Below are 27855 nucleotides of genomic sequence, written 5' to 3' on the forward strand. Positions count from 1 at the left end.
TTAAAGAAATGGATCATTGAAAGTGCTTGGATTAGAAAGAAGTGAAGTTGATATTTAGGTAAATGTCTCCCCGGTTATTTGCGACGCCACCTATTGTTTCATGCCCTGCATTGCTCAATGTACCTAGACAAGACGACACTGTCCACTGTCTCTCTCTCTGAACGTTGACGAATTATGTTGAGCAAGAGAGAGCAAATGATAATGTGATGCCTGGGAAATGCAAATTCCAAGATCTCTGTCTCACCAAAGAAAATGACAGACTGACTTTGATTAAGATCCAAAAAAGGACAACCACTTGTCCAGATGCAGAGCGTGCTGCAAATCAATTAAAGTGGACGCCATGGCGAGGACGCTCTTACAAGTTGCCCTCCCATCTTAAGCTGTGCCTTGAATTGAGGGAATTGGCCCTGGAAAGTCCTTGAATTTGGTGTCAACCAAGGTATTGGGAACCCTGGTTTGTGGTTTTGCCAGCACAGAAACAATGTAACTTTTTTTCTTTCTCTCTCTCAGCCTTCGGCTTTTCCAGAAGTTTGTGACGTTCCGTATCCTGGTGTGTGGAGGAGATGGCAGCGTGGGCTGGGTGCTTTCAGAACTCGATAAACTCAACCTCCATAAACAGGTGAGAGCAATAATGAAGAAGAGGAGGAGGAGGAGGAGGGGATGATGATATAACACTGATGTACAGCTCTGTGCAAAAGTATCAGGGCTCCAGCTGCTTTGTTGTTTTCATGTCTGTCAAACTCTGTGATTATTGGCTTTTCGATTGGACAGATGTGACTGAAAGTCGGTCTTAAATATTAACAAACTGTCATAAAACATGTGTATGCTAATGCTCAAGCATGTCTTGAATAAACTTGGTGTAATAGTCCTCTTTCACAGCAGTTAATTAAGGTTCCAATCGAGTAACAGTCAAGTGCAGGTCACACTTAATACTTTAACCCAGAGGTTTCAAACTCGTGTGGCTCCTCCAATCGATTTTACAGACACATTTTCATCATAAATACTTTTTTCCTTATTGTATAATGAAAGCTACTTTTTCATTAATTGTATTGTATAACAAAAAATGAATCAGTAAAATTAAAGATTGAGTGAGGCTGTGGCAGAAAACCTGCAGGAGCTTAAAGGAACATCACACCCTGAAAAACACACACACATGCTTTACAATACAGTATGTCAAATTTAAATTTGTACCCAATCCAGTTCATCTTTATTTAGATAGCACTTATTAGTAATATAATATAATATAATATAATTATATATATATATATATATATATATATAATTATAAATATACATATATATAATTATAAATATATAACAATTATTTAAAAAACAACACAAGTTAAGTTCTGGTTAAAAACAAAACTAAATTCAGTTAATGGGAAGTTAAAACATTTTAAAAAGCAAGTCATCTTTTTGCTTCTTTTAAGTGTAAAATAGTTCACTGTTGCTTCTTTTTTTTTCTGTCTCTGCAGTGTCAGCTGGGCGTTCTGCCTCTGGGCACCGGGAACGACCTGGCCCGGGTTCTGGGCTGGGGCGGACTCTGTGACGACGACGCTCAGCTGCTGCAGATCCTGGAGAAGCTGGAAAGAGCCACCACCAAGATGCTGGACCGGTAAGAGCAGACTGAGGAGGAAGAGCAGGCAGTGAAATAATAGGATTCTTTATCGTCTTTGTGTGCAAGATGTACGAGCAAATGCAGAACTGGGCTGAATAAACAGTCACAGGAGGACATAAATAAGTCTCCACTTCTTCATGGTTTGTCCATTTGGGCTCCTGTAGAAACATGGCTATAAAACAAAGCTCTTGACCAAAGCTTTACCATTCCAAACTGAACCCAACCATGGATGACGATGGAATCATGGCATTTGCCATGATTCCATCGTCATCCATGGTTGGGTTGTACCACAGTGGACTTTTAACAAAATCTGGAGGTCATTTTACTCATTTCCATAAAAAAACTGAATTCAGTTCTCCAGAAAATCAACGCAAAGGCTTCAGTTGTCCTTGAAAGAAGGACACGAAGACTCACTGTCTCCTGTGGTGTTTGTGTTTCCAGGTGGAGCGTGATGACGTACGAGGTTCCCGCCACAAACAAACACACGCAGTTGGTGATGAAGGAGGACGACGGCCTCGACTCTCCTCTGCAGGTGAACCTTCTCTGCCTAACATTGTGTCTGTAAATGATTCTCTTTTTCAGCAAGTTGTCCGATTGCCTGTCTTAGTCAGACTATGGCCTTAGCTTGATTCAACTGTGAATGTACTGACTGATGCAGTTTTGGTGTGAGCAACGTGATGTCACAGAAATATATTGAGTATCACTTTGCAAAACGCAGTCTCAGAAATGAATCTCGTCTGATTTATTTATTTTTTTTGTCTCTGTCAGGTGCACATCACTCAGTATGCAGACTCTGTGGCCTCGCACCTCGCCAAGATCCTGGACTCGGACAAACACAGTGATGTCATTTCCTCTGCCAAGTACGTGCCAATGAGTGATTTAATATAGAAAGAGGACAGGAGGTAAAAAAGGAGGTTTTACGGAAAGTGCGTACGGAAGGTTTTGCATGTTTCGATGCTCCCTACTGGCCACCGTAGTTTCACTTTGGCGTGCAGCATACATCTATTACAGAAGGTTCAGTAAGACATTAATAATTGAGGCAGATGTTTAATAACAATATTTGCTGAGTCATGCGGGTAAACGGTGACTGTGCGGAGGCGACGCAGCGTCAGCTGACAGGCAGGTAGGCGACGATGAATCAAGAGCATGTGTTTTGTGTGTGTGATCCCAAAACACATGCGACTCAACGGTGACTCACCGAGCCTGGAACTTTTATTTTTTTATATGTTCTTTTAACCAAATCTCCATCTTTTTCTCTCTTTTTTTCTTTCTCCTTTTCCGCCGCTGCTGCTGCTGTGTCAGGTTCTTGTGTGGGACGGTGAACGATTTCGTGACAGAGGTCGGGAAGGCGTACGAGAGAGCCACGGAGAACAAGGAGGAGGCCGATGCCATGGCAAAGAAGGTAAACGCTGCTGTGTGTTTTATGTAAGAGCTTGTGTAACAGTGGCTGCTGGGTGTGTGTAGGTGTGTGTGTGTATGTAGATAATAAAGTGAGACAGAAAAATCACCCGTCTCTTGCCTGCAGCCGTCCATGTTTTTGAATGTTTGACTCTTCAAAGGCATTTGAAGGCTGAACATGACGAATAAAGAAAAAAAAGAGGAGAAAAATCATTCTGTTTTTGCTCAAAATGCCGCCTCGTCATTACAGAAAGTCTGTGTCATGATAATGCAGTAAAAACACTGACTAACTCAGGGAAGTACTTTGAATAGTTGTGTTGTTTAATACAAACAATAATAAAAGTGTGTCCGTGTTTGTGTGTGTGTCTCTGTGTCAGTGTTCGCTGCTGAACGAGAAGCTTGATTCCCTCGTCAAGGCCTTGAGTGAGGAAGCAGAAGCTCAGGTAAATATGAAAATCAATATCACTGATAATCAATGTGTTAGTCCATCAATAATCAATCAACATACAACTGCAACTACGACAGTACGAACCAAACATTTCACATGTTTGGTTGGATGAACAGTTGAATGCTTTGTACACTGAAATGGTTAGTTGAATTATTAAATGGTTGGTTGGTTGAATGCTTAAAGGTTGGTTGGTTGATTGGTTGGTTAGTTGAATGCTTGAACGATTGGCCGGTTGGTTGAATGCTTGAACCATCGGTTGGTTGGTTAAATGCTTAACAGTCGTTTGGTTGATTGAATGCTTAACTTGGTTGGTTAGTTGATTTGTTGAATGCTTGAACAATTGGTTGGTTCATTGAATGCTTAATGGTTGGTTCGTTAGTTGGATGCTTAACGGTTGGTTGGTTAAAAGACTGAACGGTTGGTTTGTTATTTGATCGCATATATGATTGGTTGCATGATTGTTTGAATGTTGGTTGATTGACCTTGTGTTTGGTTGGTTGCTTGATTGAATATATTGATTGAGTTAAATTGAAACCTTTAATTTTCACTATGTGTTGTGTTTGCATGAACATATTTTTGAGTGTATTTATTTTCTCTCATGTGGAGGATAAAGTGGTAGAAGATGAGTGAGTGAATGATTAACTTTCAATGCTAAGTTGGTCTCTGTTAGATGAAGCTGAATTTTAGTCGAATGTCTGTATTTCACAAATTTAATGCTTTTAGCTCAGAGACGATATAAAAGGTTTCCTCTGCATTTTAAATATTTATTTAGTTTCACCCTGATCTTTACAAGAGCAGAAATAAAAACATATAACATGATAAAAATATTCACTGATTGATTTTGCTCCTTTAAAAGAAATGGCACAACTCTCAAAATGTCAGCGTGACTTACGTCCCCCAAACTGTAGATGGGAAGAGGAACATCATTTAAGCTTTGAATCGAGCGTTTATATTATAGATCTAATCTATATTTTATATTTGATCCATAAAATATGGATATCCTCCGATGGTTCGGCCTGAAAATGAATATTAACTGCTGCGTTCCTCCAGAAGTAAAAGGGAAACGACAAGTCGGACTAGAAAGACTCTAGAAAGACATTTTCTGGGGTAAATATTGTTGTTTTATTGCTGGTTCATACGGTGGCCCTGGAGTGCCAAACACTACAACATTAAATGATGTCGTGTTTTCTTAAATTTTAAGAAAACAGAACGTCATTCACGAAACGCTAAAACATTAAGAAGACTCAACAACATTAAGAAAATGCAACAACATTAAGAAAACGCTACAACATTAAGAAAACGCTACAACATTAAAAAGACGCTTAAACATTAAGAAAACGCTTAAACATTAAGAAAACACTACAATAATAAGAAAACGCTACAACATTAAGAAAACGCTTAAACATTAAGAAAACGCTTAAACATTAAGAAAACACTACAATAATAAGAAAACGCTACAACATTAAGAAAGCGCTAAAACATTAAGAAAACACTACAATAATAGGAAAACGCTACAACATTAAGAAAACGCTTAAACATTATGAAAACACTACAATAATAGGAAAACGCTACAACATTAAGAAGACGCTTAAACATTAAGAAAATGCTTAAACATTAAGAAAACACTACAATAATAAGAAAATGCAACAACATTAAGAAAACACTACAACATCAAGAAGACGCTTAAACATTAAGAAAAAGCTTAAACATTAAGAAAACACTTAAACATTGAGAAAACACTACAATAATAAGAAAATGCAACAACAACAACATTAAAGAGAACAAGGATACTCACCATCTCTCTCCTTTTCATCCAGGTGGTGCCAGCAGGTTCGGTTCCCACTCAGGAGAGCGGCGGCTCCAGCCCCGGTGAGAGCGGCAGCGAGTTGGGTTCTGAGGGCAAATCATACCGGTCCAAGGAGCAGCTGATGCTGCGGGCTAACAGCTTGAAGAAAGCGCTGAGGCAGATCATCGAACAGGCGGAGAAAGGTTTGAGGACGACGAGTAATTTTTTTCCCTTTTTTAAATCCAACCAATCATTTTTTGTGTGGAATATTTCATGAACGTACGTTTTCTTTTTCTGTCATCATTTCAGTGGTGGACGAACAGAACCGACACACGCAGGTCCAGAGGATGTCGTCCTCGTCCTCCATCAAAAGAGAAAACAGCGAGGAGCTGAAGGATGCCGAGCCACGTACGTCTTCCTTTAGCAGATATTTGAAGTGACAGGAAATGGAATGACTAAATGGAATCATAACTTTGACTCAACAACACAAAAGAAGACAAAAACCTTTATTTTTTAAAGCCTGACGATACGGCAATTTATCAAGGGCGCACCTGCAGCACAGATCTGTGCCGTTTGCGCTAAGGGTTAAAGGCAATTTTTAAAAAAAATTATTTGAACCAAATGTCTTTAAATCTTCTCTCCCGACAGGTCAAGGAAGCTTAAGTCCCACCTCCCCCATCGTCCTGGAGAAACCAGAGAGCCTTAACACCGTCACCTTCAATGAGGACTCGGTGTAAGTCTGTGTACATTTGTCTGTTTTTAATGTATTTGTACATTTTTGTTTTATCATTATTATTATTCTAATGCTGTATGATATGTTTTAAAAAATTAATCCAGTATTCTGTGACAACTGTAGACAATGTTCAGAGAAGTGTGTGATGAACAATTACTTTGGCATCGGCTTGGACGCCAAGATTTCCCTGGAGTTCAACAACAAAAGAGACGAGCACCCAAAAAAATGCAGGTAAAAACACACACACACACATTTAAAAACAATTAAATTCTAAATTAAGTCTGGTATTTTAATCAGTTTTATCATTTGTTTATGGTTATCAGTGTTAATTATCAGAGCAGAATTTGTCCAGTACTTTTATAAGACAGCATGTCATCTGCATATAAAGAAAGTCTGAGATATCAGTGTTGGTATCATTAGATACTGAAGTTTGATATTGAGATCTGGAGATACTGAAGTTTGTGATATCAGTATCAGACACAAAAGTGGTTCCTGTCTCCTCTTGCAGTAGTCGCACCAAAAACATGATGTGGTACGGAGTACTGGGAACCAAAGAGCTGGTCCAGAAGACGTACAAGAACCTTGAGCAGAGAGTTCAACTGGAGGTCAGTCATTTTCCCTCTGAACATTTAGAATTGTACTCCTTTTTTACTCTCCCATTAACTTCTCCTCCTGCCGTTGTCTCCGTCAGTGTGACGGCGTTCCCATGTCTCTGCCGAGTCTTCAGGGTTTGGCTGTTCTCAACATCCCCAGTTACGCCGGAGGCATCAACTTCTGGGGAGGAACCAAGGAGGATAATGTGAGTGGGGTGAAAGAAGCAGAAGCAGGAGGCTGTGATTGATTTGTGTCTTTAGAGTCTTCAGCAAAGATCTAGCTGAAAAGTGACGTCACGTATAATTTCTGCTCACACGTTCAGAACTTCGGGGCTCCGTCCTTTGACGATAAGAAGTTGGAGGTGGTGGCCGTGTTCGGCAGCATGCAGATGGCCATGTCCAGAGTCATCAACCTGCAGCACCACCGCATTGCACAGGTGACTACACACCTAAGATTCAACGAATGTTAGTTTTATTAAAAATGTCTCTATATTTGATTCTCAGCTTATAAAAAAATCAAACATCATGCTGTGTATTCAGTGTTTGATGAATATCTGAATTAGCTGTACCCATGTTTATTTTAATCTTGAGACACTGTTTCAGTTGCAGATTTTAATAAAATTTTATTTAATGTGAATATTTCCTGACTAAAAAAGTCCTTAAAACTGAACAATTTTGGTTTGTAGACAAAACAAGACATTAGAAACGTAATCTTTTCGATGTTTGGGAAACATTTCTCCGTTTTTTTTCTGTTTATTTTCTGGACAAAACGACTAATTGATATATAATTTCTGGCATTGAGATAATGTAGGTGAGAGATTAATGCCTTTTTTATTGATCACAAAACTGGGAAATTATGGCGTTACAGCTCTCAAATAGCAAAATATACATATAGGTACATGTAAAGATATAATATGACCTTAAAGAAGATAGGCGGCTACACAAGGAGGTAGAAAGTATCATTATACAAATATTGTATAATGTAATAAGTGGCTCTACACATTATTCTGTTAAAGCAGAATGTAAAGAAATATTGTTACAGCAAAAGAAAAGCTTTTGTCTAGAGTCCAATGTCACGTGTGCCATTTTTCTGCTCTGCTGTGTCTCATCGCAGTGTCGTCAGGTGAAGATCACCATCCTCGGGGAGGAGGGCGTTCCGGTGCAGGTGGATGGCGAAGCTTGGATCCAACCCCCCGGTATTGTCAAGATCGTCCACAAGAACCGGGCCCAGATGCTCACCAGAGACAGGGTAAAACGCTCAGTGCAGTAACGTCAGGGTGGTAGAGTTTAACACGGAATGTGTTACGATATATTCAAGGATTATTCTCATAATCGATAAATCTGGTGATTATTGTCTCAGTTAGTTGTTAATATTCTTATTTGAGCTCTTTTTCATCATTGCTCTGAGTAAAATGACAAAAAAGTTAATGTACATTTTAATGTAAAATTCACACTTGTACATTTATTTCAGTGAAATACGGCAATACATGCCTTGAAATCTTTCATGGCTTTTGATAGATTTTGATAGACTTTGATTGGCCACTGAAAACTCTCAGCTTCCATGTTGTTGACTGTTTTGTGTTTGTTCTCTCCTCACACTCCTCAAACCTTTGAGAGCTTCTCTTGAGCCAAAGCGCATTTGGACGGTTTGTTTCCATGGTTTCCCTCCTTAAGTACAACAGAGCAGCAGAGGAGGATGTTGCCCAGAGAAGATGCTCATTGTTTATTTGTTTTTTCTCTCTCTAAAAGCTGTAAAAGCAGCTTTTATTCACTGGAATTGTGACAGTTAGAGGTGACACTGGAACCTGTTTGAGACGTCAATATCAGGCAGCTGTTCAAGTGAATGTACACTGTCCATATGCCGTATGTCTAATGTAGTCTATTGACCAGCCAATGACATTTTGACATGGACCGTAGCATCAATTTGACACAGTCAAATACAACAAAGGCTAAATGTAAATCTTTGTCTACTGTTTACAACTGGTGTAAGCTAACAACTTTACAAATTGGAGCTGATGACGTAGCTGATAATGTTGCTAAATTGTGTCATAGCTAATGATGTAGCTGATAATGTTGCTAACAGGTGTCACAGCTGATGTAGCTGATAATGTTGCTAACTTGTGTTGTAGCTAATGATGTAGCTGATAATGTTGATAACTGGTGTCACAGCTGATGTAGCTGATAATGTTGCTAACAGGTGTCACAGCTGATGTAGCTGATAATGTTGCTAACTTGTGTCACAGCTAATTATGTAGCTGATAATGTTGCTAACAGGTGTCACAGCTGATGTAACTGATAATGTTGCTAACTTGTGTCACGGTTGATAAGGTTGCTAATTTGCGCCACAGCTGATGAGGTAGCTGATAATGTTGCTAACAGGTGTCACAGCTGATGTAGCTGATAATGTTGCTAACTGGTGTCACAGCTGATGTAGCTGATAATGTTGCTAACAGGTGTCACAGCTGATGTACCTGATAATGTTGCTAACAGGTGTCACAGCTGATGTAGCTGATAATGTTGCTAACTTGTGTCACGGTTGATAAGATTTCTAATTTGCGCCACAGCTGATGACATAGCTGATAATGTTACTAACTTGTGTTGTAGCTAATGATGTAGCTGATAATGTTGCTAACTGGTGTCACAGCTCTTGATGTAGCGGAAGTTGCTAACTTGCGTCATAACTATAAAGCGTTGCTAACTGGTGTCACGGCTGTTGACGACTAACGTTGATAACTTGCGATGACATAGCTAATTTGCGTCACAGTTGATAATGTCGCTAACTTGTGTAATAGCTGGTGATGTTGCTGTAGCTAATGCTGTTGTTGACTTTGTTGATGACATTGCTAATGTGCGTCGCAGCTCATGATGTAGCATCGTCAAGTTTATTCGATCCGGGTTGTACAGTGAAATTTACGTTGATCATATGAGATGTGTCACGACATGCGGGAGGCTTTGTGTTCGTACAAACTCCTGTTAGATCCACTAGAAGAGAAACATCTCATTTTCTCTGCATGAATGGATGAATTAAATCTCCCTCTTTGTGTGAGCAGGCATTCGAGAGCACGCTGAAGTCGTGGGAGGACAAGAGGAAGATTGACAGCTACCGCGCCTCAAGGCCACGCCTCAACTCCCAGCAATCCATGGAGTATCTGACGGAGGAGGAGTGCGCTCAGGTCCAGCAGCTCGGCATGGTGGCCGACACGCTCATCAACAAGTAAGAGGCCGCCGAGCGCTGCAGAGTTAACAGACGCCGGATGTTTGCTCTCTTGCTTTTATTGCTGTAGAATTGTAGAGCAGTGTTTGTTTCTCGTGTGTGAAAACACAAAGGGCTCAGGAGGGAGTGTTTTCTCCACGTTTTGGGCATCGCTCTCTCCCACTGCAATTAGCCCGCTTATTTGCAAAGTTTTTCTCCGCAGCACTGATGAGCCGTTTAATTTCACAGTTTCACACTTCGAAACCATTGGAGTCTCTCAAAGCTGAATTCCTCTTTCACGGTTTCAAAAACAGAAACCTCAGAAATATGATGAATTCTCAAAAAGGGATTTTTCTACTGAGTCTTAAAATAAAACAGAAAGAGATTAAGTGTAAGTTTGAGAGAATGATAAATATGAATGATTTTTTACATATGTCACTATTTTTCAGACCAAAATAATCTCAAGACACAATATTATTGCGTTTTAATCACTTCAAAATGGCTCACAAACATACTAAAGTCACTTTTTCATTGGTGTAAGAAACATTTGTTGTAAAAACCGGAAAATATCAAGGTCCTGGAATGAGGGCCTTCAACGGGAACGCCCCGAACGCCCCCGAACTCCGCACAACACCGTAAACACTGCTACTTTTATCGTTAATAGCACTTTTGTCGTATTTGTCTCACAGTAAATCAGTCGTACACAAAGTACAGTTTAATTTTTAGTCGTACAAATAGCATGTGGAGGTTGTTATCGACGGATGTTGCTAAAAATGGTTGGTCAGATTCCAAGTTGTCTTTCACCGACTTCTCTCTGGAACGAGGCGACATCCAGCTGCGACTTCTGAGTTTTGATGTAAATAGAATGCGGAATTACTACAGAAAGATACCTTGGCTAGGCTAGCATTTTTAAGTCGCTTGGGTCAGGTATTAATTGTTGTTTTTTTCTTTTTAGAAAATGTTTTGTTTTTGTTTTTTATCGCAAAAGAATTTCGTGAATTTTGAATGAACTGTGTTTTTAAAAAAAGTGAATTTATGTCACGGTTCTACATTTATGCCACGCAGAGAGAAAAGGAACCAGGCTTTTGTCTCGTCACCACAAAGAGACAATTGACCATAATTACGAACTCTTTCAGCTGGTAAAATAAAAATAAAAAAACTTGTTATGTCCCACAGAATTCGTGAAGCAGCCAAGACTCACAAGCTGGTGGAGCAGGAGTTAGCTCACGCCGTCAACGCCACCGCCCTCGTGCTCACCGAGGCCAAACTGTCCAGCCCTGAGGTAAGACACCGGGGGGACAGATGGACAGACAGATGGCCGAACTGACTTGATGAAACAGACGCGTAAAGTGTGCAGATTTTCATCTTCATGTCTTCGGTTTAGAGACACTTCTTTTTGACGCCTGGTTCAGTGTCAGACATAAAATAAGTGTTGTTAAAAAAATGTTTGTATAATTTTTTATCATTAAAAAGTTAGAAAAGAATGTTGTTATATTACAAAACAATGAAATCTTAATATTGGGATAAATGTAAAAGGAAAAAAAATCTTATTGTTAAATACTAATTGTATTTTATTTGCACAGATATGTATGTCTAAATAGATCAGGAAGAATTTTGTCAAGTCTATAAAAGATGGTAATAGGTTATAACCAGAAAGTCATATATTAACGTATGACTATGTGTGTTTTCAGTGTCTAAGTCGCAGCACGGCAGTGGAAATCGTCAACAGCAGTAAAGTTCTTCAGGCCGAGACAAGGATGATGCTGGACGGAAAACTGTTGGTACGAGTTTACAATTTTTCAATTTTACAATTTTACAATTTCATCCGATGATGAATTTAAGTATTTACACTGACATATGTTTATGACTTTGTACATGAATATCATTACATATATTAAAATAAATCAATCTTTAGACAGAATATGCTCCAATTTTACCTTAAACACAGAGTGAAAAACTCTTGATGACACCTTATTTAATCTTCAATTTCTGCAAAATTAAATTGATTTCAGCTAAATTTTACAAACTGCACCTTTTAAATGAATCGACCAGGTGAATGCATTTATTCATTTTACTAAAGATGACGGTTTTATTTTGAAAGCATTTGCAATTACAGAGCTAATTTTGCATGGGATGATGTTTCAAAATAATAGTCTGGCGGGAAGAGGACACACTTAAATCTGGCTAAAATGATCAAATATCACAGGACACCTGATAAAAAACAATGTCTGCTTGTTCCTCAGTCGGGTTCTCCAGAGGAGGAGGAGCTTCGGTCAACTCTGAACAGCCTCAGTGCTGAGCTTCACAAGCTGGACGACATTCACTGGATTTCTCCACTCATGCAGTGCTCAGAGGAGGTGAGTGCACAATCTGTCCTGTCCACAACTGTTGAAAGGCGTCCAAAGTCCGCCAAAAACAACATGGTATGGTGTCCAAAATGTCACAAAAATTCAATCAAAAATTTGTCAAATTGTGGACGACATACTATAGTATGACTTTTTTGTCAAAGTTTGGATGACATACTCAACTATGGGCCACATGGTTGTGTAGTGGTTAGCACTCTTGCCTTTGCAGCAAGAACACCCGGGTTCAAGCCCAGGTTGGAACAAGGGCCTTTCTGCATTGAGTTTGCGTGTCCTCCCTATTTGTGAGGGTTTTGTCTCATTTTGGACAACATACTATACTTTGACTATTCTGATCGATTTTGAACGACATACTATAATGGGACTTTTTTTGACTCATTTTGGACGACATACTATACTATGACTTTTTTGAGTGATTTTGGACGACATACTATACTATGACTTTTTTGATCGATTTTGTGCGACATACTATACTATCACTTTTTTGATCGATTTTGGACGACATACTATACTATGACTTTTTTGACAAATTTTGGACGACATACTATACTATGACTTTTTTGACTAATTTTGGACAATATACTATACTATGACTTTTTTGACTCATTTTGGACAATATACTATACTATGACTTTTTTGTCACATTTTGGACGACATACTATACTATGACTTTTTTGACTCATTTTGGACGACATACTATACTCTGACTTTTTTGACTCATTTTGGATGACATACTATACTATGACTTTTTTGACTCATTTTGGACGACATACTATACTATGACTTTTTTGATCCATTTTGGACGACATACTATACTATGACTTTTTTGACTCATTTTGGACGACATACTATACTATGACTTTTTTGACTCATTTTGGACGACATACTATACTATGACTTTTTTGATCGATTTTGGACGACATACTATACTATGACTTTTTTGACTAATTTTGGACGACATACTATACTATGACTTTTTTGATCGATTTTGTGCGACATACTATACTATCACTTTTTTGATCGATTTTGGACGACATACTATACTATGACTTTTTTGACTAATTTTGGACGACATACTATACTATGACTTTTTTGACTCATTTTGGACAATATACTATACTATGACTTTTTTGTCACATTTTGGACGACATACTATACTCTGACTTTTTTGACTCATTTTGGACGACATACTATACTATGACTTTTTTGACTCATTTTGGACGATATACTATACTATGACTTTTTTGATCGATTTTGGACGACATACTATACTATGACTTTTTTGACTAATTTTGGACGACATACTATACTATGACTTTTTTGTCACATTTTGGACGACATACTATACTCTGACTTTTTTGACTCATTTTGGACGACATACTATACTATGACTTTTTTGATCGATTTTGGACGACATACTATACTATGACTTTTTTGATCGATTTTGGACGACATACTATACTATGACTTTTTTGACTGATTTTGGACGACATACTATACTATGACTTTTTTGACTCATTTTGGACAATATCCTATACTATGACTTTTTTGTCACATTTTGGACGACATACTATACTATGACTTTTTTGACTCATTTTGGACGACATACTATACTATGACTTTTTTGACTCATTTTGGACGACATACTATACTATGACTTTTTTGACTAATTTTGGACAATATACTATACTATGACTTTTTTGACTCATTTTGGACGACATACTATACTATGACTTTTTTGATCGATTTTGGACGACATACTATACGATGACTTTTTTGATCGATTTTTGACGACATACTATACTATGACTTTTTTGATCGATTTTGGACAACATACTATACTATGACTTTTTTGACTGATTTTGGACAACATACTATACTATGACTTTTTTGATCGATTTAGGACGACATACTATACTATGACTTTTTTGACTCATTTTGGACAATATACTATACTATGACTTTTTTGTCACATTTTGGACGACATACTATACTATGACTTTTTTGACTCATTTTGGACGACATACTATACTATGACTTTTTTGACTAATTTTGGACGACATACTATACTATGACTTTTTTGACTCATTTTGGACGACATACTATACTATGACTGTTTTGACTCATTTTGGACAATATACTATACTATGACTGTTTTGACTCATTTTGGACGACATACTATACTATGACTTTTTTGACTCATTTTGGACGACATACTATACTATGACTTTTTTGATCGATTTTGGACGACATACTATACTATGACTTTTTTGACTCATTTTGGACGACATACTATACTATGACTTTTTTGACTCATTTTGGACGACATACTATACTATGACTTTTTTGACTCATTTTGGACAATATACTATACTATGACTTTTTTGTCACATTTTGGACGACATACTATACTCTGACTTTTTTGACTCATTTTGGACGACATACTATACTATGACTGTTTTGACTCATTTTGGACAATATACTATACTATGACTGTTTTGACTCATTTTGGACGACATACTATACTATGACTTTTTTGACTCATTTTGGACGACATACTATACGATGACTTTTTTGATCGATTTTTGACGACATACTATACTATGACCTTTTTTGATCGATTTTGGACGACATACTATGACTTTTTTGACTGATTTTGGACGACATACTATACTATGACTTTTTTGATCGATTTAGGACGACATACTATACTATGACTTTTTTGACTCATTTTGGACGACATACTTTACTATGACTTTTTTGACTCATTTTGGACGACATACTATACTATGACTTTTTTGATCGATTTTGGACGACATACTATACTATGACTTTTTTGACTCATTTTGGACGACATACTATACTATGACTTTTTTGACTCATTTTGGACGACATACTATACTATGACTTTTTTGACTAATTTTGGACGACATACTATACTATGACTTTTTTGACTAATTTTGGACGACATACTATACTATGACTTTTTTGACTAATTTTGGACGACATACTATACTATGACTGTTTTGACTCATTTTGGACAATATACTATACTATGACTTTTTTGACTCATTTTGGACGACATACTATACTATGACTTTTTTGACTCATTTTGGACGACATACTATACTATGACTTTTTTGATCGATTTTGGACGACATACTATACTATGACTTTTTTGACTCATTTTGGACGACATACTATACTATGACTTTTTTGACTCATTTTGGACGACATACTATACTATGACTTTTTTGATCGATTTTGGACGACATACTATACTATGACTTTTTTGACTAATTTTGGATGACATACTATACTATGACTTTTTTGTCACATTTTGGACGACATACTATACTATGACTTTTTTGATCGATTTTGTGCGACATACTATACTATGACTTTTTTGATCGATTTTGGACGACATACTATACTATGACTTTTTTGACTCATTTTGGACGACATACTATACTATGACTTTTTTGACTCATTTTGGACGACATACTATACTATGACTTTTTTGACTAATTTTGGACGACATACTATACTATGACTTTTTTGACTAATTTTGGACGACATACTATACTATGACTTTTTTGACTAATTTTGGACGACATACTATACTATGACTGTTTTGACTCATTTTGGACAATATACTATACTATGACTTTTTTGACTCATTTTGGACGACATACTATACTATGACTTTTTTGACTCATTTTGGACGACATACTATACTATGACTTTTTTGATCGATTTTGGACGACATACTATACTATGACTTTTTTGACTCATTTTGGACGACATACTATACTATGACTTTTTTGACTCATTTTGGACGACATACTATACTATGACTTTTTTGATCGATTTTGGACGACATACTATACTATGACTTTTTTGACTAATTTTGGACGACATACTATACTATGACTTTTTTGTCACATTTTGGACGACATACTATACTATGACTTTTTTGATCGATTTTGTGCGACATACTATACTATGACTTTTTTGATCGATTTTGGACGACATACTATACTATGACTTTTTTGACTAATTTTGGACGACATACTATACTATGACTTTTTTGACTCATTTTGGACAATATACTATACTATGACTTTTTTGTCACATTTTGGACGACATGCTATACTCTGACTTTTTTGACTCATTTTGGACGACATACTATACTATGACTTTTTTGACTCATTTTGGACGACATACTATACTATGACTTTTTTGATCGATTTTGGACGACATACTATACTATGACTTTTTTGACTCATTTTGGACGACATACTATACTATGACTTTTTTGATCGATTTTGGACGACATACTATACTATGACTTTTTTGACTCATTTTGGACGACATACTATACTATGACTTTTTTGACTAATTTTGGACAATATACTATACTATGACTTTTTTGACTCATTTTGGACGACATACTATACTATGACTTTTTTGATCGATTTTGGACGACATACTATACGATGACTTTTTTGATCGATTTTTGACGACATACTATACTATGACTTATTTGACTGATTTTGGACGACATACTATACTATGACTTTTTTGACTCATTTTGGACGACATACTATACTATGACTTTTTTGATCGATTTAGGACGACATACTATACTATGCCTTTTGTGACTCATTTTGGACAATATACTATACTATGACTTTTTTGTCACATTTTGGACGACATACTATACTATGACTTTTTTGACTCATTTTGGACGACATACTATACTATGACTTTTTTGACTCATTTTGGACGACATACTATACTATGACTTTTTTGACTCATTTTGGACGACATACTATACTATGACTTTTTTGACTCATTTTGGACGACATACTATACTATGACTTTTTTGACTAATTTTGGACAATATATTATACTATGACTGTTTTGACTCATTTTGGACAATATACTATACTATGACATTTTTGACTCATTTTGGACAATATATTATACTATGACTTTTTTGTCACATTTTGGACGACATACTATACTATGACTTTTTTGACTAATTTTGGACGACATACTATACTCTGACTTTTTTGACTCATTTTGGACGACATACTATACTATGACTTTTTTGACTAATTTTGGACGACATACTATACTATAACTTTTTTGACTCATTTTGGACGACATACTATACTATGACTTTTTTGACTAATTTTGGACAATATACTATACTATGACTTTTTTGACTCATTTTGGACGACATACTATACTATGACTTTTTTGATCGATTTTGGACGACATACTATACTATAACTTTTTTGACTCATTTTGGACGACATACTATACTATGACTTTTTTGACTAATTTTGGACAATATACTATACTATGACTTTTTTGACTCATTTTGGACGACATACTATACTATGACTTTTTTGATCGATTTTGGACGACATACTATACGATGACTTTTTTGATCGATTTTTGACGAACTACTATACTATGACTTTTTTGACTAATTTTGGACGACATACTATACTATGACTTTTTTGACTCATTTTGGACGACATACTATACTATGACTTATTTGACTGATTTTGGACGACATACTATACTATGACTTTTTTGACTCATTTTGGACGACATACTATACTATGACTTTTTTGATCGATTTAGGACGACATACTATACTATGACTTTTTTGACTCATTTTGGACGACATACTATACTATGACTTTTTTGACTCATTTTGGACGACATACTATACTATGACTTTTTTGACTCATTTTGGACGACATACTATACTATGACTGTTTTGACTCATTTTGGACAATATACTATACTATGACTGTTTTGACTCATTTTGGACGACATACTATACTATGACTTTTTTGACTCATTTTGGACGACATACTATACTATGACTTTTTTGATCGATTTTGGACGACATACTATACTATGACTTTTTTGACTCATTTTGGACAATATCCTATACTATGACTTTTTTGACTCATTTTGGACGACATACTATACTATGACTTTTTTGACTCATTTTGGACGACATACTATACTATGACTTTTTTGACTCATTTTGGACGACATACTATACTATGACTTTTTTGACTCATTTTGGACGACATACTATACTATGACTTTTTTGACTAATTTTGGACAATATATTATACTATGACTGTTTTGACTCATTTTGGACAATATACTATACTATGACATTTTTGACTCATTTTGGACAATATATTATACTATGACTTTTTTGTCACATTTTGGACGACATACTATACTATGACTTTTTTGACTAATTTTGGACGACATACTATACTCTGACTTTTTTGACTCATTTTGGACGACATACTATACTATGACTTTTTTGACTAATTTTGGACGACATACTATACTATAACTTTTTTGACTCATTTTGGACGACATACTATACTATGACTTTTTTGACTAATTTTGGACAATATACTATACTATGACTTTTTTGACTCATTTTGGACGACATACTATACTATGACTTTTTTGATCGATTTTGGACGACATACTATACTATAACTTTTTTGACTCATTTTGGACGACATACTATACTATGACTTTTTTGACTAATTTTGGACAATATACTATACTATGACTTTTTTGACTCATTTTGGACGACATACTATACTATGACTTTTTTGATCGATTTTGGACGACATACTATACGATGACTTTTTTGATCGATTTTTGACGAACTACTATACTATGACTTTTTTGACTAATTTTGGACGACATACTATACTATGACTTTTTTGACTCATTTTGGACGACATACTATACTATGACTTATTTGACTGATTTTGGACGACATACTATACTATGACTTTTTTGACTCATTTTGGACGACATACTATACTATGACTTTTTTGATCGATTTAGGACGACATACTATACTATGACTTTTTTGACTCATTTTGGACGACATACTATACTATGACTTTTTTGACTCATTTTGGACGACATACTATACTATGACTGTTTTGACTCATTTTGGACAATATACTATACTATGACTGTTTTGACTCATTTTGGACGACATACTATACTATGACTTTTTTGACTCATTTTGGACGACATACTATACTATGACTTTTTTGATCGATTTTGGACGACATACTATACTATGACTTTTTTGACTCATTTTGGACAATATCCTATACTATGACTTTTTTGACTCATTTTGGACGACATACTATACTATGACTTTTTTGACTCATTTTGGACGACATACTATACTATGACTTTTTTGACTAATTTTGGACAATATACTATACTATGACTTTTTTGATCGATTTTGGACGACATACTATACGATGACTTTTTTGATCGATTTTTGACGACATACTATACTATGACCTTTTTTGATAGATTTTGGACGACATACTATACTATGACTTTTTTGACTGATTTTGGACGACAAACTATACTATGACTTTTTTGATCGATTTAGGACGACATACTATACTATGACTTTTTTGACTAATTTTGGACGACATACTATACTATGACTTTTTTGACTCATTTTGGACGACATACTATACTATGACTTTTTTGATCGATTTTGGACGACATACTATACTATGACTTTTTTGACTCATTTTGGACGACATACTATACTATGACTTTTTTGACTCATTTTGGACGACATACTATACTATGACTTTTTTGACTCATTTTGGACAATATACTATACTATGACTTTTTTGTCACATTTTGGACGACATACTATACTCTGACTTTTTTGACTCATTTTGGACGACATACTATACTATGACTTTTTTGACTCATTTTGGACGACATACTATACTATGACTTTTTTGATCGATTTAGGACGACATACTATGACTTTTTTGACTCATTTTGGACAATATACTATACTCTGACTTTTTTGTCACATTTTGGACGACATACTATACTCTGACTTTTTTGACTCATTTTGGACGACATACTATACTATGACTTTTTTGACTCATTTTGGACGACATGACATACTATGACTTTTTTGATCGATTTTGGACGACATACTATACTATGACTTTTTTGACTAATTTTGGACGACATACTATACTATGACTTTTTTGTCACATTTTGGACGACATACTATACTATGACTTTTTTGATCGATTTTGTGCGACATACTATACTATCACTTTTTTGATCGATTTTGGACGACATACTATACTATGACTTTTTTGACTAATTTTGGATGACATACTATACTATGACTTTTTTGACTCATTTTGGACAATATACTATACTATGACTTTTTTGTCACATTTTGGACGACATGCTATACTCTGACTTTTTTGACTCATTTTGGACGACATACTATACTATGACTTTTTTGACTCATTTTGGACGACATACTATACTATGACTTTTTTGATCGATTTTGGACGACATACTATACTATGACTTTTTTGACTCATTTTGGACCGCATACTATACTATGACTTTTTTGATCGATTTTGGACGACATACTATACTATGACTTTTTTGACTCATTTTGGACGACATACTATACTATGACTTTTTTGACTAATTTTGGACAATATACTATACTATGACTTTTTTGACTCATTTTGGACGACATACTATACTATGACTTTTTTGATCGATTTTGGACGACATACTATACGATGACTTTTTTGATCGATTTTTGACGACATACTATACTATGACTTTTTTGACTAATTTTGGACGACATACTATACTATGACTTTTTTGACTCATTTTGGACGACATACTATACTATGACTTATTTGACTGATTTTGGACGACATACTATACTATGACTTTTTTGACTCATTTTGGACGACATACTATACTATGACTTTTTTGATCGATTTAGGACGACATACTATACTATGACTTTTTTGACTCATTTTGGACAATATACTTTACTATGACTTTTTTGTCACATTTTGGACGACATACTATACTATGACTTTTTTGACTCATTTTGGACAACATACTATACTCTGACTTTTTTGACTCATTTTGGACGACATACTATACTATGACTTTTTTGACTAATTTTGGACGACATACTATACTATGACTTTTTTGACTCATTTTGGACGACATACTATACTATGACTTTTTTGACTAATTTTGGACAATATACTATACTATGACTGTTTTGACTCATTTTGGACAATATACTATACTATGACTTTTTTGACTCATTTTGGACAATATACTATACTATGACTTTTTTGTCACATTTTGGACGACATACTATACTATGACTTTTTTGACTCATTTTGGACGACATACTATACTCTGACTTTTTTGACTCATTTTGGACGACATACTATACTATGACTTTTTTGACTAATTTTGGACGACATACTATACTATGACTTTTTTGACTCATTTTGGACGACATACTATACTATGACTTTTTTGACTAATTTTGGACAATATACTATACTATGACTTTTTTGACTCATTTTGGACGACATACTATACTATGACTTTTTTGATCGATTTTGGACGACATACTATACGATGACTTTTTTGATCGATTTTTGACGAACTACTATACTATGACTTTTTTGACTAATTTTGGACGACATACTATACTATGACTTATTTGACTGATTTTGGACGACATACTATACTATGACTTTTTTGACTAATTTTGGACGACATACTATACTATGACTTTTTTGATCGATTTAGGACGACATACTATACTATGACTTTTTTGACTCATTTTGGACAATATACTATACTATGACTTTTTTGTCACATTTTGGACGACATACTATACTATGACTTTTTTGACTCATTTTGGACGACATACTATACTATGACTTTTTTGACTCATTTTGGACGACATACTATACTATGACTTTTTTGACTCATTTTGGACGACATACTATACTATGACTTTTTTGACTCATTTTGGACGACATACTATACTATGACTTTTTTGACTCATTTTGGACAATATACTATACTATGACTGTTTTGACTCATTTTGGACAATATACTATACTATGACTTTTTTGACTCATTTTGGACAATATACTATACTATGACTTTTTTGTCACATTTTGGACGACATACTATACTATGACTTTTTTGACTCATTTTGGACGACATACTATACTCTGACTTTTTTGACTCATTTTGGACGACATACTATACTATGACTTTTTTGACTCATTTTGGACGACATACTATACTATGACTTTTTTGTCACATTTTGGACGACATACTATCCTATGACTTTTTTAACTCATTTTGGACGACTTACTATACTATCACTTTTTTGATCGATTTTGGACGACATACTATACTATGACTTTTTTGTCACATTTTGGACGACATACTATACTATGACTTTTTTGTCACATTTTGGACGACATACTATACTATGACTTTTTTGATCGATTTTGTGCGACATACTATACTATCACTTTTTTGATCGATTTTGGGCGACATACTATACTATGACTTTTTTGACTCATTTTGGACAATATACTATACTATGACTTTTTTGACTCATTTTGGACAATATACTATACTATGACTTTTTTGTCACATTTTGGACGACATACTATACTATGACTTTTTTGATCGATTTTGTGCGACATACTATACTATCACTTTTTTGATCGATTTTGGACGACATACTATACTATGACTTTTTTGACTAATTTTGGACGACATACTATACGATGACTTTTTTGACTCATTTTGGACCACATCATTTGACAGAGAACAAACAACTGGATTTATAAAAACAAACATTTTAATTGTGTGAGTGTACATTTCCGGACATATTTTGGCAATGCATATATAAATAAATTACATCTCAATAAAATTTGAAAACACATAAGTACAGACGGCATCTAAGACATAACTTAACTTAAGTCCCTATATAACAAAATATACCTTTAGCTTTAGGTTGTACAACTTCACTTTCAGAATCAGTTCTTTGGGCCTAAACTTCACTCAAAACAGTAAAGTCACAAGATTAAACAGAGAATCAAAACTAATCAACAAACACAAACTTCTCAAAGGTGAGCAGTGCTGGCACAGCAGCTTTCAGCATTCAAAGAAAAATCTTTGGCAGTCAGTTTAAGTAAAGAAAAATGCTTCACCACAGTTTTTAAATGATCTTTGAAAAAGATGTAAATACAACATTTTTGTTGCTGATGTGCCTGTCCATGTCTACTGCTAGGAGATTGTGAGTGTATGTGAGTTTAAATGAGCATGTGGTTTCAATGAATGAAAGTCAGCATTTCAACATGCTCAGAATGCTGGCCCTGTGCTTTGATGCATTATTTCCCACTGCAGAAAACAGTTGCTCTTTCATCGTAGAGGTCGCAGGAACACACATCCACCACTTTGCCAAAATTGCTAGCATTGGATAGTCCTTGCAGTGACTCCAGTGATGTGTTTCTTGTTCAGGACTTGGTGAGGATCAGCAGTAAGACCGGCAGCAGCAGCATGAAACTGAAAATCATTCCCAAGGTGAAGAAGGAGAGAGAGAAGCTCCACAAGCAGAAGTCCAACAGCTCTCTCTCAGGTAAAAGATGGAGACGGAGGACAAAGTCCCCAAACCACAACATTTAAATCAGTGTTGGCTAAACTTTCTTTACGGGGACTCACTTTTTAAAGATGGTAAACTATCGATAGTTTACAGCCAGATCTGTCACACCAATCTCCCTTTGAATTTGTAAGTGAATCAAGACATTTTATGGTAAAGTAATTAAAACTTAAATTTATGGAGATTATTTAAAACATCTCAACTGAAAAGTAAAGAAAATTTTACCAAATCTAAAAAAATCTCCAGTGGACACTGGATATAATTTCACTCTCATCCTATGCTGCGATCACGTCAATTCTAACACTTACCGTGTGTGTTGTTACTGCTGTTTTCCTACTGCGGGATCTGGATTTGGCCCGATCCAAGCATTTGTTGGTAGTTTGGCAAAGTATCTAAAAACAGGAACTTATCCATAAAATGGCAGACATTTCTTTTGATTTGTTGATATTACGTTTTTAAAATAATTTGCACAATTTGTGAGTTTTATTTTTTGTCTCTGCAGGAACATGGGAAGTCAAAGGTGGCGTTGGTGAAGCAGATTCCTCGGGTAATTGATGTCCTGCCTCCTATTCTCCTGAGAAACCCAGGGGTGAGGAGCATCTCCTCCCTTCTGACCTCTGACCTCGATGCTCAGTGGCCGTGAGGAGGAAAAGGAAAACTATGTCCTTTTTATTTTGCCATTTTTCCCGGGTGTTGTTGAACTTTCTTTGATGGGCCTTGGCTTTGCACAGCATCGCTTCACCATCTGCGTTTTGGTTCTGTCGAACCTGCTTGAGCTAGGAAGTGGGCGTGGCTAAAAGCAAATCAAGCAGCGGGACGAGGGAGGCGTGGAACGACGGCACTAACTCTTTCGTTGACAATGTTTACGTGGCGCTCCTTGCATGTCGAGTGCAGCCATCCTGTTTTATATCTAAATTATATTGCAATTCTTTGTTACTTTAATTGTTTTGTTTTGGAAAATTATGAATATACGTTTAAAGGAAACATTTTTTTTTTTTTAAATCTTTCTTAAGAGTATTTATTCGTTGTTGCTACTGCCATGAGAACTTCAACGGCAACGAAACGGAACAAACTGAAACATCTCAAACTTATCGTCTACTGAACTTCTCTTAAATGTTGCAAAAAATATACAGAGGAATGTATTTGTGTGGACTTGTATTTACCTGATAAAAAAAAAAACCAAACAAACAAAAAAAAAGCTGATGTTCTAATGATAATACAAATATGATTTCACAAAAGTTTTATTGTTGTGGTTCTAAAGTGGTTGTTAGTCGGCTGTCGTGTGACTATGCAGCAAAAACTATTGTTCTTGACGATGAGTCATTTCATCTGTATTCCAGTGAAGAGATCCGACTGCTGGATTAAAAAAAAGAAGAAAAAAAGATTATATATATACATACATATACGTATATATGTATATATATATATATACACACACGGTACATCTGTTGGATCTTAAAAATGTGACTTAAGTGGGAGGAGTTTGTTCATTTCACTTATTTTTCAGGATCATTTCAAGGTGAAATGACTCAGATTTTAATCCGTTTACAGAAGAAGCATCAACAAAACTTTGCAGCTACGCAGAATATTAATCTTCATTTGCCATATTTTTTGATTGTACTTGTATATTATAAGAATAAGAGTCGGTGGATATTAGATCATTATTATTATTATTATTATTATTATTATTTTTGCCTCGTCTGTGGTTTAAAAAGCTTTTATTATAATTATGACAAATATATATATTATATCTATTTTTTTGTATATCTTATTTTCACAATGCTAATCTGTGAAGCTGCTCTGGCTTTGCTGCGCCCACCCCCAACAAACTCCTGAGCCACTGTGTTTATAATCCAAGCCAATTACTGCTGATCTGTGTCCCTGCATGAAAACTTCACCCTCTAGCGCCTCACAGTGGCAGCTGCGTGAACTTTTTTGTTTGTTTTTTCCCACCTTTTTATCTTTTTTTTAAAAAAGATTTTCTAATGTACTCATTGGAAAGTTAATCAATTAACAAAAAGAAAACACTGGAGAAAAACTAAATAATTATATATATATAAATATACTGTATAATGTGACCTTACTGCAGCTAAAACAGAAACTTGAAATATCCTTGCGTACCTTTGGACGTAGCTAGAAAACGTTGACAAGTTCTTTCCAGATTTCACTGAAATTATCCTTTACAACTTCCCATATTTTACTTTTTGCGGCCTTTGTTCAAGATAAATGACAACATTTGCATATTTTATGGTGTTTTTTTTGCCCCTAGTTAAGAGAGGAAACAAAAAAAAGGAAGCTAGCAACAGTCAGTTAGCAAGAAAAAAACGTTTTTGTTAGCCATCTTATATAAAGTACCTTTTGTTGAGGTTTGGATGTGATATTTGCGTTTTTTTTGCACCGAGTTAAGAGAAAAATAGCCTAGCAAAGAAGTAGGCTAGCAACAGTGAACAAAGAAAAGGGTTTTATTAGCCAACGTTTCATTAAAATATTTTTTTTAACTCTCAAACCATGGCTATCTTAAACATAAGCTAGGCTAAACGTGTTGTGAATTTATATATCCCCTATTTTAATTCAGTCACAAATTAGAACGCCATAAAATACAAGCTACAAATGTTTACAACCAGTTAGCCGTGCAGGGGATTACGGCTTATACAAAAGCTGGTCCAAACTGTTAAAAATAATACGACTCAGTTTTGGTGACTTGTAAAGGGTCATTCCACTGATTCTTCAATTCTTGTCCACTTGAAATTTTTTAATTGATTTTCTTTGTCATTCATACTTTTTTTTAAATCATGGGCGGAGCTACTGTGAGGCATTTGTACGTGTTTAGATCTGGTAGGATTGTGCTACTGTATCCATAGTGTGCCAGCTTTACGCTCTACACCTTAGAGGCTTTAGTGGTGTCGTGCCAAGTTTATACAGAGTTTAGTGGATTACGAGACATACAGGTGTGTGTGAGTGTGTGAGAGTGTGTGAGCTACTTGCGCTTCAGATGCAAAAGTCGTATGTCGTACATTTCAAAGTTTACTGTATCTTGCCTTGCACTTTACAAAGACGCAAACTTAACGGGAGGGAAAGTACATTTTACTGTATGTGTGTGTGAATCACGTGGTTTACGAGAGTTTATTTTTTATTGATTTAATGATGAAAACCTTTATTTATGTCCAACATACACAGATGAGTGTGTGGGTGAAATGTAATATATCTAATCAAAAGGTAACATTCTGCCATTGAACACCAGTACGACTGTGCCGTTCCACTGCCACATCACTGTCTCTGAAAAGTCTTTCGATTAGGATTAAGAAAATGACTTGATAAAATTATTCCAACTTTAAGCCAAAGTTAGTGAAATTGTCCAGTGTTATTATTTAAAAAAAAAAAATAAAATAAAGATGTCATGTACAGTCTGTATTTACTGAATCTTTTCTGTAACGGTTTTGATTTCGTTGGTAATTTGTTATGCTAAAAACTTGACACAAACAGTCTTTTGTGGTCAAAGTTACTTTAACGAGTTTAAATGTTAACTTGACTCATGATTTTTTTCATTGTTGTTTTTTTCTTTTCAGAAAAATAATAATATACATAATTTGTAGTTTTCAACGGGGAAAAAGACATTTTAGACTGAGACTCTTTCAGGGAAGAAACTGAAACAACATTGATGACTTCATGAATCCTCACCCCCTGATGTGAAACAGACTGTGTGGACAGTGTTGGACTCGATGTTGCACGAGGTGTTTTATTGTGTCATTGTGTGCAGTGTGTAACGACGACGACGTCAGCTCAAACTTTTGGAGATTAAATGAATCATTGAAGTGTGAATCTGGTGTCATGTGTTCATTCTTCTTCATACTTGGAAAGTTTGCAACAATTGAAAGATGATTGACTGAGAAGCATGATTTAACTTTTTGATGCCTTATTACATCTTTTTAATGAAAATGTATGTTTTGTGACCGCACTATGTTGCTATTTATGGACAGGTCCCTTTACAAGTCAAAAAAAGAATGCACTAATGCATATTTAATTTAAATGATTCTCCCTTCAACTTCAACATAGTGAATTTAATTTATGGAGTTATTTTTAACAGCGCACGGACACAGGAGCTCATACAGTACAGTAGTTTT

General features: G+C 35.4%; 1 protein-coding gene across 4 annotated transcripts in view; it reads left to right on the forward strand.

The window, feature by feature from the left end:
- si:dkey-172j4.3 (diacylglycerol kinase eta) overlaps positions 1-27553 on the forward strand; it is a 69100-nt gene extending 41547 nt beyond the window's left edge. For all 4 annotated transcript variants that reach the window (XM_058623636.1, XM_058623638.1, XM_058623637.1 and 1 more), the window contains 20 exons: positions 511-619; positions 1476-1615; positions 2060-2150; positions 2387-2478; positions 2921-3020; positions 3394-3459; positions 5282-5453; positions 5560-5658; positions 5899-5983; positions 6107-6214; positions 6492-6588; positions 6675-6782; positions 6900-7013; positions 7691-7825; positions 9627-9790; positions 10946-11051; positions 11461-11550; positions 12013-12126; positions 23596-23713; positions 24237-27553. In XM_058623636.1, coding sequence (XP_058479619.1) covers positions 511-619; positions 1476-1615; positions 2060-2150; positions 2387-2478; positions 2921-3020; positions 3394-3459; positions 5282-5453; positions 5560-5658; positions 5899-5983; positions 6107-6214; positions 6492-6588; positions 6675-6782; positions 6900-7013; positions 7691-7825; positions 9627-9790; positions 10946-11051; positions 11461-11550; positions 12013-12126; positions 23596-23713; positions 24237-24289 — 2161 coding nt within the window. In that variant the 3' untranslated portion in view covers positions 24290-27553. The remainder of the gene's footprint in view (positions 1-510; positions 620-1475; positions 1616-2059; positions 2151-2386; positions 2479-2920; positions 3021-3393; positions 3460-5281; positions 5454-5559; positions 5659-5898; positions 5984-6106; positions 6215-6491; positions 6589-6674; positions 6783-6899; positions 7014-7690; positions 7826-9626; positions 9791-10945; positions 11052-11460; positions 11551-12012; positions 12127-23595; positions 23714-24236) is intronic.
- Positions 27554-27855: the final 302 nt, after the last annotated feature.

Source organism: Solea solea, chromosome 3 (assembly GCF_958295425.1).
Source record: "Solea solea chromosome 3, fSolSol10.1, whole genome shotgun sequence".
In the NCBI taxonomy this organism is placed as follows: domain Eukaryota; kingdom Metazoa; phylum Chordata; class Actinopteri; order Pleuronectiformes; family Soleidae; genus Solea; species Solea solea.